The sequence below is a fragment of the Rattus rattus genome, chromosome 14, assembly GCF_011064425.1.
Source record: "Rattus rattus isolate New Zealand chromosome 14, Rrattus_CSIRO_v1, whole genome shotgun sequence".
NCBI classification, from domain to species: domain Eukaryota; kingdom Metazoa; phylum Chordata; class Mammalia; order Rodentia; family Muridae; genus Rattus; species Rattus rattus.
Window position 1 is genome coordinate 59,145,088 of NC_046167.1, and position 15,360 is coordinate 59,160,447.

At 40.2% G+C, this 15,360-nt stretch overlaps 1 protein-coding gene across 1 annotated transcript in view; it reads right to left on the reverse strand.

Moving 5' to 3' along the window:
- Ofcc1 (orofacial cleft 1 candidate 1) overlaps positions 1–15,360 on the reverse strand; it is a 284,030-nt gene that overhangs the window by 167,011 nt on the left and 101,659 nt on the right. Inside the window, exon 9 of the mRNA XM_032884243.1 lies at positions 1,291–1,554. Within this exon, the coding sequence (XP_032740134.1) occupies positions 1,291–1,554 (264 nt within the window). The remainder of the gene's footprint in view (positions 1–1,290; positions 1,555–15,360) is intronic.

The following is a 15,360-nucleotide window of genomic DNA, read 5'->3' on the forward strand; positions in this document are numbered from 1 at the left end:
TCTTTCTTAGGGAGTCTAAGGGGCAGTAAGGGATATGGCAGGATAGCAGTGTTTCCACAATGCCTAGGAAGGTACATATCCAGGTAAGAACTATGTCCTTAATGGTTCTCTAGACAACCCCAACAAGGCATTTCAGCATAACACCATAATGGAAAACACTAAAAAAGAAAATACTAGATAATTTTACCCCAAATAAAAAGGTATCAGAAAAAAAAAAACAATCCTACAAGACAGATAGGAAATTCTAAAACTTAAGGCTGAAATTATACATTTCTGGAAATATCTTTATTGGGTCCATCAATTATGTAGGTAGGCAACTGGATAGATAGATGATTGATAGGTAAATAATAAAAAGATAGATTAGATAGATAGATAGATAGATAGATAGATAGATAGATAGATGATAGAAGACACAGACAGACAGGCAGACACAGGCAGACAGACAGACAGATAGATGATAGTACATAATCAAATGTGTAGGCAAAGAATAAAACTTCATGGCACTTTATGATGAAATCAATCTGGGGAAATACTACAATAACAAGTTTAGAAACAAAGACCAAAATAGACTACAAACAGGTGGGACACGTTAGTCTTAACTTATGCAACCATTTTCTTCTCTGGATAATGACAACTGCCTACCGTGAATGTCTGTACTGCCATGTCTGTTACAAGGCTGACTTCAGTGGTACACAGAAAGATAAAGATGTGCATGTCCAATTTTATTTGCATTAAATATTTGAGTTTGACAAAAAGCATGCTTGAAACTGAAGTAAGTGAGGGAGACATCTCTCACAGCCACTCTACTTCTGTAGAAGGACCCTCTTGTGGTGTCTCTCTTGTCAGAGATGAACATTCAGAAGGCAGAAGTCACATCTCATCTCTTGTGTATCCCATCACGGGCAACTCTCAACACACAGGGGAAGCCTGGGCAATACTTTTGGAAAGGAAATAAGGCATTCATTCTTGGGAAGACGGGATGAACTTACAGGTTGCAAACCATAGAGAACGTTCAGAAATCAGTTATCTGATATAATTACTTTTCCTTTTTAAAAGAAAGTTTAGTAAATTTTATAATTGCAAGGAAAAAAGCTAACATCTAGAAAGAAGGTGTTTTGGCAAATACTTGAAATTATTTTCCTGCTAAAAACTCACATTTCAAACCTGTAATCCTAGCTAGGTAGCACTCCAAAGTCTGAGATATGAAGATCGAGACTTTGAGAACAGCCTGCGCTACAGGGACAAGTTCAGTCTCAGGAAATTAATAAGCAAAACCATCATATTACAAACCTTAAAGTATAGATTGCACAGCCACTGGTCCAAGTCTTGGCAAATCAAATTTTCTATTTTTCTGAAACGGTCCAGTTTTGGGTCATAAGGTCCTCGGAGAAGGGGACACTTGAATTTTCCCTCTACTATATGGAAGTTGTTGTCACACACAGGAAAGACTGCCCAGCCAACGATCACATCATCGTAAGCACATGTGCCATGGAGAAGGAAGAGTTCAAACAAGAAAGACAAGCCAGGCTTCACAGCTTTCTTTTGAGGAAGTACCTGGTAAAAATAGTAAGACAGGAGAACATCAGGAGGCTGCTATTCATTACCCAGAGATACCCAGAGAGTTTAAAAGTAAGTACGAACATGTTTTATATTCCTCCTGTTTGTTGCCTTCTAATACCTACTCTTGGATCAATTTACAAATAAGCCTTCTAGCTTCAGGTAATTTAGCCGCCATACAACCCTGAAAATGTGGCTCTGTCAGAGACTCCATGTTTCTAAGTTTCAGGAATCAAGTGTGCAGCATCCCAATTAACTTGCTAATCTGTATCTTCCTTCCTTTTGGCTTGAGCTGGTGTGTCTGCTGCTGTTGAGGTTTGAATGGGTTCGTTAAAGTTCCTGTGCTGTAAATGCTGGCGAGGATGTGGAGAAAGAGGAACACTCCTCCACTGTTGGTGGGATTGCAGACTGGTAGAACCATTCTGGAAATCAGTCTGGAGGTTCCTCAGAAAATTGGACATTGAACTACCTGAGGACCCAGCTATACCTCTCTTGGGCATATACCCAAAAGATGCCCCATCATATAACAAAGACACGTGCTCCACTATGTTCATAGCAGCCTTATTTATATTAGCCAGAAGCTGGAAAGAACCCAGCAGAGGAATGGATACAGAAAATGTGGTAGATCTACACAATGGACTATTACTCAGCTATCAAAAACAACGACTTTATGAAATTCATAGGCAAGTGGTTGGAACTGGAAAATATCATCCTGAATGAGGTAACCCAATCACAGAAAAACACACATGGTATGCACTCATTGATAAGTGGATATTAGCCCAAATGCTTGAATTACCCTAGATGCACAGAACACATAAAACTCAAGACGGATGATCAAAATGTGAATGCTTCACTCCTTCTTTAAAAGGGGAACAAGAATACCCTTGGCAGGGAATAGGGAGGCAAAAGATTAAAACAGACACAGAAGGAACACCCATTCAGAGCCTGCCTCTACATGTGGCTCATGCATATACAGCCATCCAATTAGACAAGATGGATGAAGCAAAGAAGTGCAGGCCGACAGGAGCTGGATGTAGATCTCTCCTGAGAGACACAGCCAGAATACAGCAAATACAGAGGTGAATGCCAGCAGCAAACCACTGAACTGAGAACAGGACCCCCTGCTGAAGGAATCAGAGAAAGGACTGAAGAGCTCAAGGGGCTCGAGACCCCATATGAACAACAATGCCAAGCAACCAGAGCTTCCAGGGACTAAGCCACTACCTAAAGACTATACATGGACTGACCCTGGACTCTGACCTCATAGGTAGCAATGAATAGCCTAGTAAGAGCACTAGTGGAAGGGGAAGCCCTTGGTCCTTCCAAGACTGAACCCCCAGTGAATGTGATTGTTGGGGGCAGGGCAGTAATGGGGGGAAGGGAAACACCCATATAAAAGGGGAGGGGGAGGGGCTAGGGGGATGTTGGCCCAGAAACCGGGAAAGGGAATAACATTCGAAATGTAAATAAGAAATACTCAAGCTAATTAAAAAAATAAATAAATTAAAAAGGAAACTAATATATATGTTAAAAGGTAGTATTATTTACCATGTTGATAAATAAACCACTATTTCAAATCAAGGGTAATGAAAAAAAAAAAGTTCCTGTGCTGTAAGCCTCATCTCTTAATCCATCTGTTGATGGTACTTGGAGATAGAGGTTTGTGGAGATAAGATTAGATGACGTCATGAGATGGGGGCTTTCAGAATGGCATCAGTGGCTTTGTAAGAAAGGAATAATGGGTCTCAGGCTTAAACGAGGTGCTTGCCCCTTTCTGCAGCACCCTCCATCATGACGTGATACAGTAAGAAGCCTCTCACAGGGTGTCACCAGACTACAGAATTTCTGGGCCTACAGAACCGCAAACCGACTAAACTATTTTTTTTTAATTATCATGCCTGAAAAGATTCTGTTCATCACACAGAAACAAACTAGTCACATGACTATTTCTATTTCCCATTGCAACCATGATGTCACATCCCTGATTTGTGTCTTGTGAAACATCCATATACCTGGCTCAAGAACTTTACATAGAAGAAATAGAGTCTATAAAAGTAATCGAATAAATTACCACACTCCAGAAAAACTAACCCTATTCAGGATGATAATTACAATTATTATTATTATAAGAAAAAAAGACAGAGATGGTGTAGGGTTGTGACTACTGTTGATCTGAAGTGACACCACATTGCACATCCCTGTCAGAGCCAAATGAATAGCAGTAGACAATGATGAGGTAATTGGTCACATTAACCAAATCACGGAATTAGGTGGGGAGATGAAGCCTATTTCTCAGCTTAAAAAATTAGAAAACTATAAGACATAGTATTTTTTTTAAAGATATTTTGTATCTACTTTTCTTGGCAAAATTCCATGTGGATAAATTTAAGTGGACAGAAAAGTATCTTGTCATAGACTACCTTGCAAAACATCTACCCCAACATCCAGTTATATTTATAGGATTCGTACAGATAGCTCGAGACTTCAGTTTAGGAACAAAATGTAACGGAGACATCTGTTGAAAACACCATAACCCTGTGGCAGCTGCTATTAAGCCATTAACAGGATCAGGTTTCATTTAAACCAGATTTACCATTTTCTACAACAGCCCATGGGAAAGCTAAAGACATTCGGCACAAATTACTGACAGAGGAGATCCTTAATCAAGCTGTACTTTTCATTTGGCCAGCCAGCCGCGAGTAACATTTCTAGCGAGAGAACAAGAGCTAAATGGAGGGGCAGAGGTGGAGTCAGAACCCTGCTTAGACCCATGATTTAAAAATAGAGCCGACCCCACGCTCTCAGACACTGCTACAGTGCTATCCTTGGACTCAGTAGCGAAGGCTAGGACCACTCCCACCCCCGCCCCTTATGCTAATCAGTATTTTTCAAAAATGCGTTTAAAGTAGTCATAACAAGAATCTGACAAGAGTGATAGACCCATGATGACTTTCGTGGTGAGCTTATTATGTAAGTTACTTCTCTTTTTATACGTAAGTTTGTATGCACGTGAGTTTTCTGGAAAACCATGGAAAGGATTGTGCGTGTAGCTGAGTGAATGAGTACTGACGTGGGTCCTGGGTCCAACCTCAAGGGGCACCAATCAAATATCTACAATAAAACCCCAGACCATGGTGATGTATGTTCTTCCTAGAGGTGGCATATTTATACCAAGTTAACAATGCTTGGGAACACAGGAATTACGCGTTAGTCTTACGTTGGTATTTATGACTTACCCCAACCACTTCCTGGATGATATGCAACAAAAAGAAGATATTTGAGAGCAGGATCTGGCCTTGCCAAATACCAGCATTCCTTAGTGAATGACCTACCCACTGAAGTTGCCAGGTAAGGTGTGTGAACACCATGTAGTACTGTGGCACCAGTACCAGGACATGGGAACTTAGTATAAATCTATTCTGTAACAGAGAGTGATTCTATGCAGCTGCCCTGACAGCGCCTGAAATTAAAAAGTAGAGGAACAGGGTAAAACCTTTCCACTGATTCTGGGTAAAACACAAGATGAGAGCTACACACTCTTTAATAATTAATTAATTTTTGCTTAAGGTGTATGAGTGTTCTGCTTGCATACATGCTTACCTGACATATTCCCAATACCCAAAGACATCAGATTCTCTGGAGCTGGAGTGGACCCAGATGGGTGCTACAAATTGTACCCAGGTCCTCTGGAAGAGTAGCCAGTGCGTTTAACCACTGAGTCATCTCTCCAGCCCCGAAGATGTTCCAAATTACTCAAGAAAGCAATCTACTCTCTTTGACAAAAGTTGCCTTTTCAGAATGTGTGCCTTGAGTGCCTTTTCCTTACTGGTCGTTGTGCAAGAACTCTTCTACCTTGTAATGTGTACCTGGAGACTGGCTGCTTATGCTTTGGCAAGAAAGATGACTAAGTTTTCTTGTTTCCCTGTCTCTGGGGGCCTTTTCTAGGAGCATGACTACTTCCATGGCTAGGCTATGAAATGACACCCTTCTGAGCATTTCATTGGCTTTGTATTTTCAAACTCTACATGAAAATGGAGAGGAGCTCATTTTCTCTGGTGCCAGTGCTGTCCCTGCCTCGCAGTGCTGTTAGCTGGAGGCCATAACGTCCTGGGAGGAGCTTCATTATCTGACCACCATGATAATTCCATGGAAGGAAGAGATTTTACAGAGACAAATGTCACGTCACTGCATATTGCAGTTGGGAAGCCCTTGATCTTCTGCATAGAAGGAGAGGAAGGATGTGGAACTGAAGATGCAAATAAGGGTGTGGCGGTGAATGTTGAGTGGAGGAATGGTAATGAGAAATGTTATGTTCATTGGAAACCAGGTACATAGAAATTGTTACCATGGAGGGAATAAGGCTGCAATATGCCTGCCACAGTTAGCTTGACACAAACCTAGAGACATCTGGGAAGAGGGTACCTCAACTGAAGAATTGCCCACAGGTTGCCTTGTGACTGTGTCTGTGGGGGAATTTCTTAAATTGAACGTTGTAGGTGGGCCCAATCCACTGTGGGTTTCATTACCTCTAAGCAGGTTGGGCTTCATTGCATAAGAAAGGTAGCTGAGTAAGCCAAAGAAGGCAAGCCAGTAAGATACTTTTCCTCATGGATCCTGCCTCTGCTTCTGCTTGAATCCCTGCCCTGACTTCCCTCACTGATGGACGTGTTACTTAGAAGAAACCAAACCGTTTTTCCCCAAGATGCTTTGATCATGGTTTTATTACAGCAATAAGAAAGAAAATGAGAATGATGAAAAGCTATGCTGTAGTATGCCTCCTGCCTCTGCCCGTTCTGAAATGTTTAAAGATGTGATAATTTAGGTTGCGGTTATTTTTTACTATTAATATTACTTATTTATGTTTATGGGTGTTTCGCCTGCATATATGTCTGTGTATCCCATGCATGACCAATGCCACAAAGGCAAGAAGTGGGTGTCGGTTCTCTTGGAACTGGAGTTGCACTGAGCCACCACATGGGTGCTGAGTGCTTAATCCAGGTCCTCTGGAAGAGTAGCTGTCACTCTTATCCACTGAGTCATCTCTCCAGCATCGTATGATAGTTTTCATGATATGACAAATAGTGATACAACAGTTTCAAAAGCACATTGCCTCCGAATTCTGTTCTTTGATATAATGGAGATAGTTAGAAAAACCAATACTCATGTTATAAGGAAAAGGGCTGAGGATAGAACTCAGTAGAGGTCTGGTAAAGCATAATCTGTCTCTGGCTTCATCACCAGTACCAAAGGGATAGGAGAGAAAACAGAATTAAGGGGAAAAAAACAAGTTATAAAATTACATGACTGCACAACTTTAGAGCTGAAGAGACAAATTTAAAGTAAACTAAATCCTTGGATCAGATGAAAGTGCAGACAGACCTGTTACTAGATGCCAGGCACTGCAGCACAAAGGAGAAAGGAGTAATTTAAGACACAAACCCAAGATATATAGACTAAGCTATTACCATGGACCAATTCTTAACCCTAGAACCTTCCAATGTACTCAGTGGCATGTAGGCAGTTGGGTCTAGGTATGAAGGCACAGATTCTTGGTGCTTCAGAAATCCTGTGGCAGTACTGGATAGCAGAAAATAATCAAAAAGTTGAATGGCAATTGGATACCAAAGTCAAATGGAAGCCTGGGCCTTTTATAACTTAAATCTATACATTTCAGTGGGGTGTTTCAACTAACTCAAGTTTGAATTCAGCCCCAGTTCAGCTCAGTCTCTGATATGAGCACACAGGGCAGATCTTGATGAAGGAATCAAGATATCTATTTCATTCTCTACAGTTTGTTGACCCACAATGTCTACCACAAGGCAGGCAACTATGAGATGTCTATAGGAGGAAGAAGATGTGAAGCATGGACCAATGAAAACCAGTCAGTGAATACTAGATCGATGAGTGTTCTACATGATCAAAATCTGGAAATAACACAGATTTTATATTATTAGCATCACAATCGAGGAAAGAATGCAATATATCCAGAGAGAACTTAAAAGTGTTTTAGAGCAGAAACAAAATATTTGCCATGGTAAAGTTATAACATGGGATTAAGAGTATAAATGGATGCAACAGAAAGACATAATGAATGTGGCAATTGGACTGGCAGTGAAGTCATCCCCACTAAGCACAAAAGACAAAAAAAAAAAAAAAAAAAAAGGAAAGGAAAGAAACATAAAAAACATTAGCATAAAAAAAAATCTGTGAAATATCCCAGCACATGTCAACCTAGGGTCCTTAGAGGACAAAAAGAGAAAACTGGCACTGAAATCATTAGCAATGATAAATTGATAAAATCGATGGAAAATATTAGTCCACAAAAATAAGTTCAGAAAATTCTACATAGAAAGCATAGGCACAAGATCTAGAAGTCTCCAATTTGCCAGCAAAAAATCATGATAGAAACAGAATCTTTAAGACAAAGAACTGCTGTTGATATCTGACTGGAAAGTCCATTTGGAACAGCCCAAGGACCATTCTCAGTCATCATCTGCATTTGCTAATCCCAGCACCTCAGATTTAACATAAACTTTGACATCCCAGGAGGAAAATTTAAGTTGTATTTCCTTGCTACTCCAGCCATGTGACATTATTCTGGGTAGAGAACTAAAAGAATCACTGGCTTATTCTAAATCTTCCTTTAATTACTTTGTGAGTTACTTCTTGCCTAACCGAATTTGTACTATATCCTGGGTTTACTACACACATTGGAATGCCTTAGCACTGTGTTAAGATATAAACGTAGCCACCACATATATCACTTTCTAGCTTTTTGCTCTATTAAATCAAATACATATTAATAAATATAATATGTTCGCACTTTGCTTCTCTGTTGCTGATAGGACACTGACCAAAAGGGAAGAATGTCTTTATTCTTATAGGTTATAGCCCACCATAAAGGCAGGAACTCAAAATAGGGGCTTGAAATAGAGACCCCTTACTGGCATGCTTACCGTGGCCTGCTCAGCCACTTTTGGTACAGAGTCCAGACTTATCTACCCAGAGGTGGCACCACCCACCGCGGCATGGGTCCTCCTACATCTATCAGTAATGAAGAAAATGCCCCCTAGACATGCCCATAGGTCAAAATGATAAACACAACTTCTCAAGGCAGTTCCTCAACTAAGGTTGCCTCCTCCCGTGGATGTCAAGTTGAAAACCAAGATTAGATATCCCAGATACAAACACACACTAAACAGGGTCAAAATGATGATTGTTGAATTCTCGGAAATGCCTGTGCTCATGCGCACACAGACATGGTTTATTATTTCATCATGGCACTGTCTCTAGTCGGAAAACATTTCAGAGTGACAGCTTTTTAGGCAGATGGGTTGGCACAGGTACTGTGGGCCCTGAACATATTAGGGGCCATGCAAGTCCTTAGTATTTATATTACATAACAACAATTTCAAAGGTTACACTGGCTCCTGGGAAGCTTTTCCATGATGTGTTATTGTGGTTCATTTGTCACTGTAACCTGGTCAGAAGATTAGACAATGCAAAATGTAAGGCAGTCCACATGTGAACAGCTCCAGTTGTTAGGAAGTGACTCTACTGGATGAGTAGTCACTGTGTCGTGAATTCTACTTAGCGATTAGTACTGCTTCCTCATATTCCAAGCCTGAGGTAGGATTGTACCTCATGGTCACTCTCTAGTTAGTTATACACAAGGATCTCTGGGTAAATCAGGTCACTTCCATCGCTTTCAAGCAGAGAATTAATGGTTGCCTCTAAGTCCACCAGCATTGTCTTTTTTTCACTGCCCTGGAAGACAGAGAACATTCCAGAAGATGTTTCTTCAAGATTTTTATGGCTTAGGAGGAGAGCAGTGAGGAAAGTCTACTTCTGTTCTGGAGTACATGTGTGAGAAGTGGGGTGAAAGAATGAAAAGTGGTCTTCTGCTCTGAGGTGCCATGAGATGTTGGCTTCTATGGGAACACAGGATAACCTATGTTATCCTGACTTGAGAAGCCTGGCTTTCTGATATTCAGCTTTCTGCTAATGTGCCAAGATAGAAGATACTAAGTCACTCAATATGAGGAACTAGTGGTTCTTGGTCAACAGGAAGCTAAGAGTAGATAAACATGTAGAGATTCATGTGATCTGTACTTCTGCTGGTAGACTGAACACTGGGAAATTTGTGAGTTGCTCATGGGACATCTGCCGTGGCTGTGACTCTTCCAAATGCACCATAAATGGTTCAGCAAACTTGACATACACTGTATTGGACACTTGAATCCAATTCGTCTGTCCTGCTCTGTGTAATTATTTCTCCCATTTACAAGGGGGTGCTGTATATCCTAGCAGTTGAAAGCACGGCCATTGGCATCAGATAAACATGAGAATAAATTCCACCTTATCTCTGAATAAATAACCCACATGCCACTCTCAGATCTTGATGTCACCATCCATAAAGAGTGGGGAAAGAAGCAATGGTGGTAAATAAAGAGAATGAAAATAAACTAAATAGTGTCTTCCTGAGCTAAACTCTGCTGAGAATTCTACAGGGAGAACTGGAAGTAAATCACTGCTTAATTTGCATTAGAGATAACAAAATGTTCCTTTGGAAGCAGACAGCTCAGAGAGGTGCTTGGGAATTGATACGGAGCCCAGGGTCATCTAGATTATCAGACAGAGTTTTATAGTGCTATTCTTTTTTTTCCCCCTCTAGTTTTTCCAGTCACAGATTTAAAATATAGACGAATTAGCTGTATTCTCCTGCCTATCTGCCATACAATTTAAAAAAGTCATTGTCCTTGGAAATTTATTCTGACCCAGGTAGAGAGGACAGAAGCCCATAGAATTACAACTACACCACTTCTGAATAGAAAAGAGGTTCTCACTCCCTGCATCCTTCAATACAAGTGTTCAAGGTCTATGTTTTAGAATATTATTTCAAGTCTTTAATCCCAAATGTTGTTATAATATCAACAGTTAACACTTACTTGCTAAACTCAAGGCATTTCTTTCAAAAGAACTCCATTGTCAGGAGCTTAAAAACCACAATAATCCAAGGAAGTATATTCTATTATGGACCCAATTTTATAAACTCCTGAACTATGTGTAGAGAAGCTGGGTTCACTGACATCCCACAAAGGGGATCTTTAAGTTGTCCACTTTGGGTTCAGGAATCTACAATGTATCTAGAATGCTTTGAGTAAAAACATCTTGGTTCCAGAAAAATCAAGTGTCCTTAAGGAACAAAACTTTTCAAAAGACTGAATTTACCTTCTACTTTATAAGTTATTAATTCTGAATAGAAACCTTCCCCAAGTAAAGGGCACGCTCTTGTGATTGATCTCAAGCCTAAAACCTCTGCACTTAATTGTGCAATTTCTCCATGATTAATTTAACCATTCGAAAGTCTAGTTTCCCCCATACTTGTTTTGCATTTGAATCACTCAAGGGTGCTTATTTTAAGTGCTGGTTGCTATTTGATTCTTACATTTTAACCAGCATGAGGGGTAGAAGTGAACCAGGGAAATCACACTTTGAATAATGAATCAGCTGCTCCTTCAGTCCTTCAGCTACCATTTTTGACAAACTAACCCAATGCAGAAGCAAAGACAAGCAGGGCAGATCTGTGCATCTTTGACGAACTCTTGCCAAGCCCTTGATTAATTAGGACAATGCTATTTCCGTCTAAAATTGGACTGAGTCCTATTTAAATAATTACGGAATTTACCGTATGACCTTCCCACCAGGCTCCATGAAACATGACTGAGATGAAGAAGACATTCATGGAATATCATCTCGTCATGCAATGATATCAGGTAATGATGCGGTTACCTGAGCTCAGTCTTAGCCTATTTTAACTCATCTCTTTGCATGCTACTCAAACGTGCGACTAAGCATGTTTCACTCCTGAGAGACGGAAGAATTTTAATTGAATATCTTAATTTGGAAAATTCAGTTCCGGGATTAACAGTCTTTCCTGTGTTTCCTCATCTTTTTCCTTTCTTATCCTTTGTTTTAAATTGAGAAATAAAAAGTTGTGGGTTGGTTTTCTTTCTTTCTTTCATTTTTCTCCTTGTTAGGCAAAGACAGATCTTTCCCTTCATCGTCCCTGAGAGTTGAACACATTGGGGGAAAATTGGGCACAGCCCATTACTTTTACAAACCCCAGTGAGTGAGCCTCAGTGCACAAAAAGATGGTGTTTCCGAACATCTGCAGTCTGATTAGATCAAAGACCAACAAATTAGCCGCAAATGGCTTTACAAGGAGCATGCAGATATATCATTGGGAAAGTAGAAAACTTTGAACAATAACTGTTAATCAACGTTTTCCCTTTGGGTAGCCCACATCGTACCAAAGACGTGTAATGACGAAGACAGCATCAGTGTATTTCACACAGCTCTTGTACGCATACGGTATGTAGCACTTGGTGTGTACATCGGGTCTCCTTATGTGCTCGACATCTGCCCATTTCACAGGTCAATAAAAAAAATAAGATTTCATCAGCTACCAAATTATTAATTTAACTCCTACCAACAATTGTATATGATGTTTTGGTTTCTTTTGCATAATTTATTCACTTACATCCATTAAATGTCAATTATTGGAGCTGAAGCCCAACATTGGCACTCATATAATAAACATCCATTATCTATAAACTGATGCAAAGGCAATAGATAATCAACTATATGATTTTACTGATAGCAATAAATGCTTGGCCTACCTCAGTTGATAATGAAATCATAAATTATAAGGCACTAAAGTATGACAGGTGTGTGTGTGTTGTTCAGAAACTTTTGCTTAAGGTAGAAACAGCACTGAGCCCTACCGTTATGTCAGAGGGTCAGGAGGACGTGCTAAGCAGAGTCTCCTGTGTATCTTTGGATCTTTGACTTTAGCTTGCGTCAAGTTAACATAAAGCTACCCAGCACAGGTGGGACATGATTTGTTTTGCTTTATTCATCGATCTTTATTGGTCCTTGAGTTTGTTAATGTTTGGAGGTTTGAATGAGAACTGCAGAATTAAGTGATCTTGTAGGAAGGATGAGTTTGGTATACTCAGAAAAGAAAATGGAGATGGGAATGAATATAGAAGAAGCAACCAACATGGGATAAAATCAGAGAGTGGAATAAAGGACAAAACACATTCTCCAGGCCCAAGTAATTAATTTGGATTTATTCTACGTGTAATGAAGATGCTAAGGCAGAGAGGGATATTGTCGAAGTTAAGATTACTATCGCTGTGACAAAACACCATGACCAAAGCATCTTGAGAAGAAAGGGTATATCGGCTTATACTTCCAGATTACTGTTCATCAAGGAAGAAAGTCAGAACAGGAACTCAAACAGGGCAGGAACAGACACAGGAGCTGATACAGAGGCCATGGAGTGTGATGCTTACTAGCTCGCTCCCCATGGCTTGCTCAGCCTGCTTTTCCACAGAATCCAGGACCACTAGCCCGACGATGATACCACCCACAATTGGCTGGGCTCTCCTCCATCAATCACTAATTAAGAAAATGCCCTACAGACTTGCCTACAACCGATCCTATGGAGGTATTTTCTTAATTGAAGTTTCCTCCTCTCAGATGACTTTAGCTTGTGTCAAATTGATATAAAACTAGCCAGCACAGATGTGACAGGTTTTGATTTGCTTTACTCATTGATCTTTATCAGTCCTTGAGTTTGGTGATGTTTGAGGGGTTTCGAATGTGAATCCTGTTCCTGTCTCATCCCTAGGCTTTGAAAATTTCATCAACTCAAAGTCATTCAGTGCTGGTTAGTATAGGTGGGGATCAGATGGATGGGGGAAAGATAGCCAAGCTGGTCCTTAGCAATTAACAGGCTGGATGACCTTGGAGAAATTCTTTGCCCTACTCAGTCCTTCGTGACTTCACATGATGTTCATATGAAAATTAATACCTTAAAAGGAATTGTAAAGCATTTTGTATAGGTGTTGAAATATTGAAACATAGTCCCTGGGAATGTGACTGAGTTCAAGCAGAAGCAAGGTCCTCCTCTTTGGAGAATTCAAAATGATTTGATTGTTGAATTGCATGGGAAGTGAACAAGAATTGCTATTTTGTATCTAGGGTATTCTGAACTCCGAATACAGTGCACATGAACAGACACAAAGGACAAAAATAAAAACACAGAATTCCCAGTAAAATGTGCAAATTTACATAAAACACCATTTTTTAAAAAAGATAACTCAGGTTGTTCTGAAACTGTAGTCTATTGGTAGGGCAGGTGCATAGCTGTCTCAGGCTCTTGGGTTCAATCTCTAGTATTAGAAAAAAAAAAAAAGCAAAAAGAATCTCACCAGTCTCTTTGAAGGTGTTGATGGGGCTCTGAAATTCTCAAAGCTGTTGGTTAACTTTGTAAATCCACCCGGAGATGAGTACATTTCTAGATGTCAGCAATACAGCAGGGAACAAAGAGGGCCTGTGAGGATAATTCTTGCTTGTCAAGTTGACATGTACTTGGGTGTGTCTGTGAGGGTGCTTCTAGGGAGGATTGGCATGTAGGTCTGTAGGAAGCAGAGGAAGTGTGACGTCATGGGTGAATGTGTGATGCATATGACCATAGAGAGACTGTCCTTTCTCTGACCATAGGAACCAATCATATAAATTTCTTCTTATAGTTCTGCTTACATTCTATTGGTTCTGTTCTGCTAGAGAACTTGCACAGAAGTGTGAAGTCTCCACTTTCAGAAAGCTTATGCCTGAGGTTAAGCAGCTATCTTGTGGCATGGGGCAGTAGAGCAGCACTGGTCAAAGGGCAGCTGTACTACATGATATAGTGTTCGCCTCTTCAGAGATAGACAGGAAAAGGGCAAAAAAGAGAGAGATTTGATTTTAGAAATAGAATCCAGTCTGTGAAAAAAATCAAAGAAAAATGATAGGAACTCTTATAGGAGAGTGACTACCCAATATAGGGGAGAGAGAGAGAGAGAGAGAGAGAGAGAGAGAGAGAGAGAGAGAGAGAGAGAGAGAGAGAGAGAAAAGAGAGAAGAGAGAGAGTAAATAAAAACAGTGTTTCAATTCTTCTGCTTCTTTCAGAGCAGGCTAAGAGCCTGGTAGAACAATCCACACTAGGCTCATTTTAATAATTTTGGAAAGTCCTACTCCCATGTATCACACCTGTAAAATGGGCTCAACCAGGAACTAGGTCCTCGCATTCTTCTTAATGGGGTCTCTTAGGTGTACAGTGATGTAACTGAAGAAAGGTAGGTAATGAGGGATTATTACCCGCTCATCACATCAGAGGAATAATAATTCATGTTGACCTGAAATGTCCCCTGAAGTCTCCCAGGTTAAGGCCTTGTTCTCCAGTTTGGCTCTATCAAGAGATGAAGTGTTTAAGCAGTTGAACTTAGAAGAAGAAATTTGGGTCTCTGGAAGTATGTGCTGGAGGGGCTGTGGGACCACAGTCTCTTCCTTTGCCTTTCACCTGCTGTGAATCAGGAAGTTTAGCTCCAGTCCATGCTCCTGCTGTGTCACCACAGGAGTGAAAGAGCAAGGAATACTGGCGGCCCTAGGTGTTTGTTAGGGTGAGTATTTTGCACTGGGTACTGACAGACTTACAAACCTTTCATGCCATCTAGAAGCAAGAAATGGAAACACAATAGCATCAAGAGTGTGAACTTGAGTATTTTTATAGGAGGGAAAAGACTGACTAGACTTCTTAAAGGAAAAAATTTAAGGGCCAGAAAAAATATAAACTACAGAAGAAAGCCAGAAACCCTCCAGACAGAGGTTTCCCAATAAGTGATAAAAGAAATGAAAGAAAGAAAAAATATTTACCATCTCTTAATTGAAACTATGATATTCTGTTTGCACAAG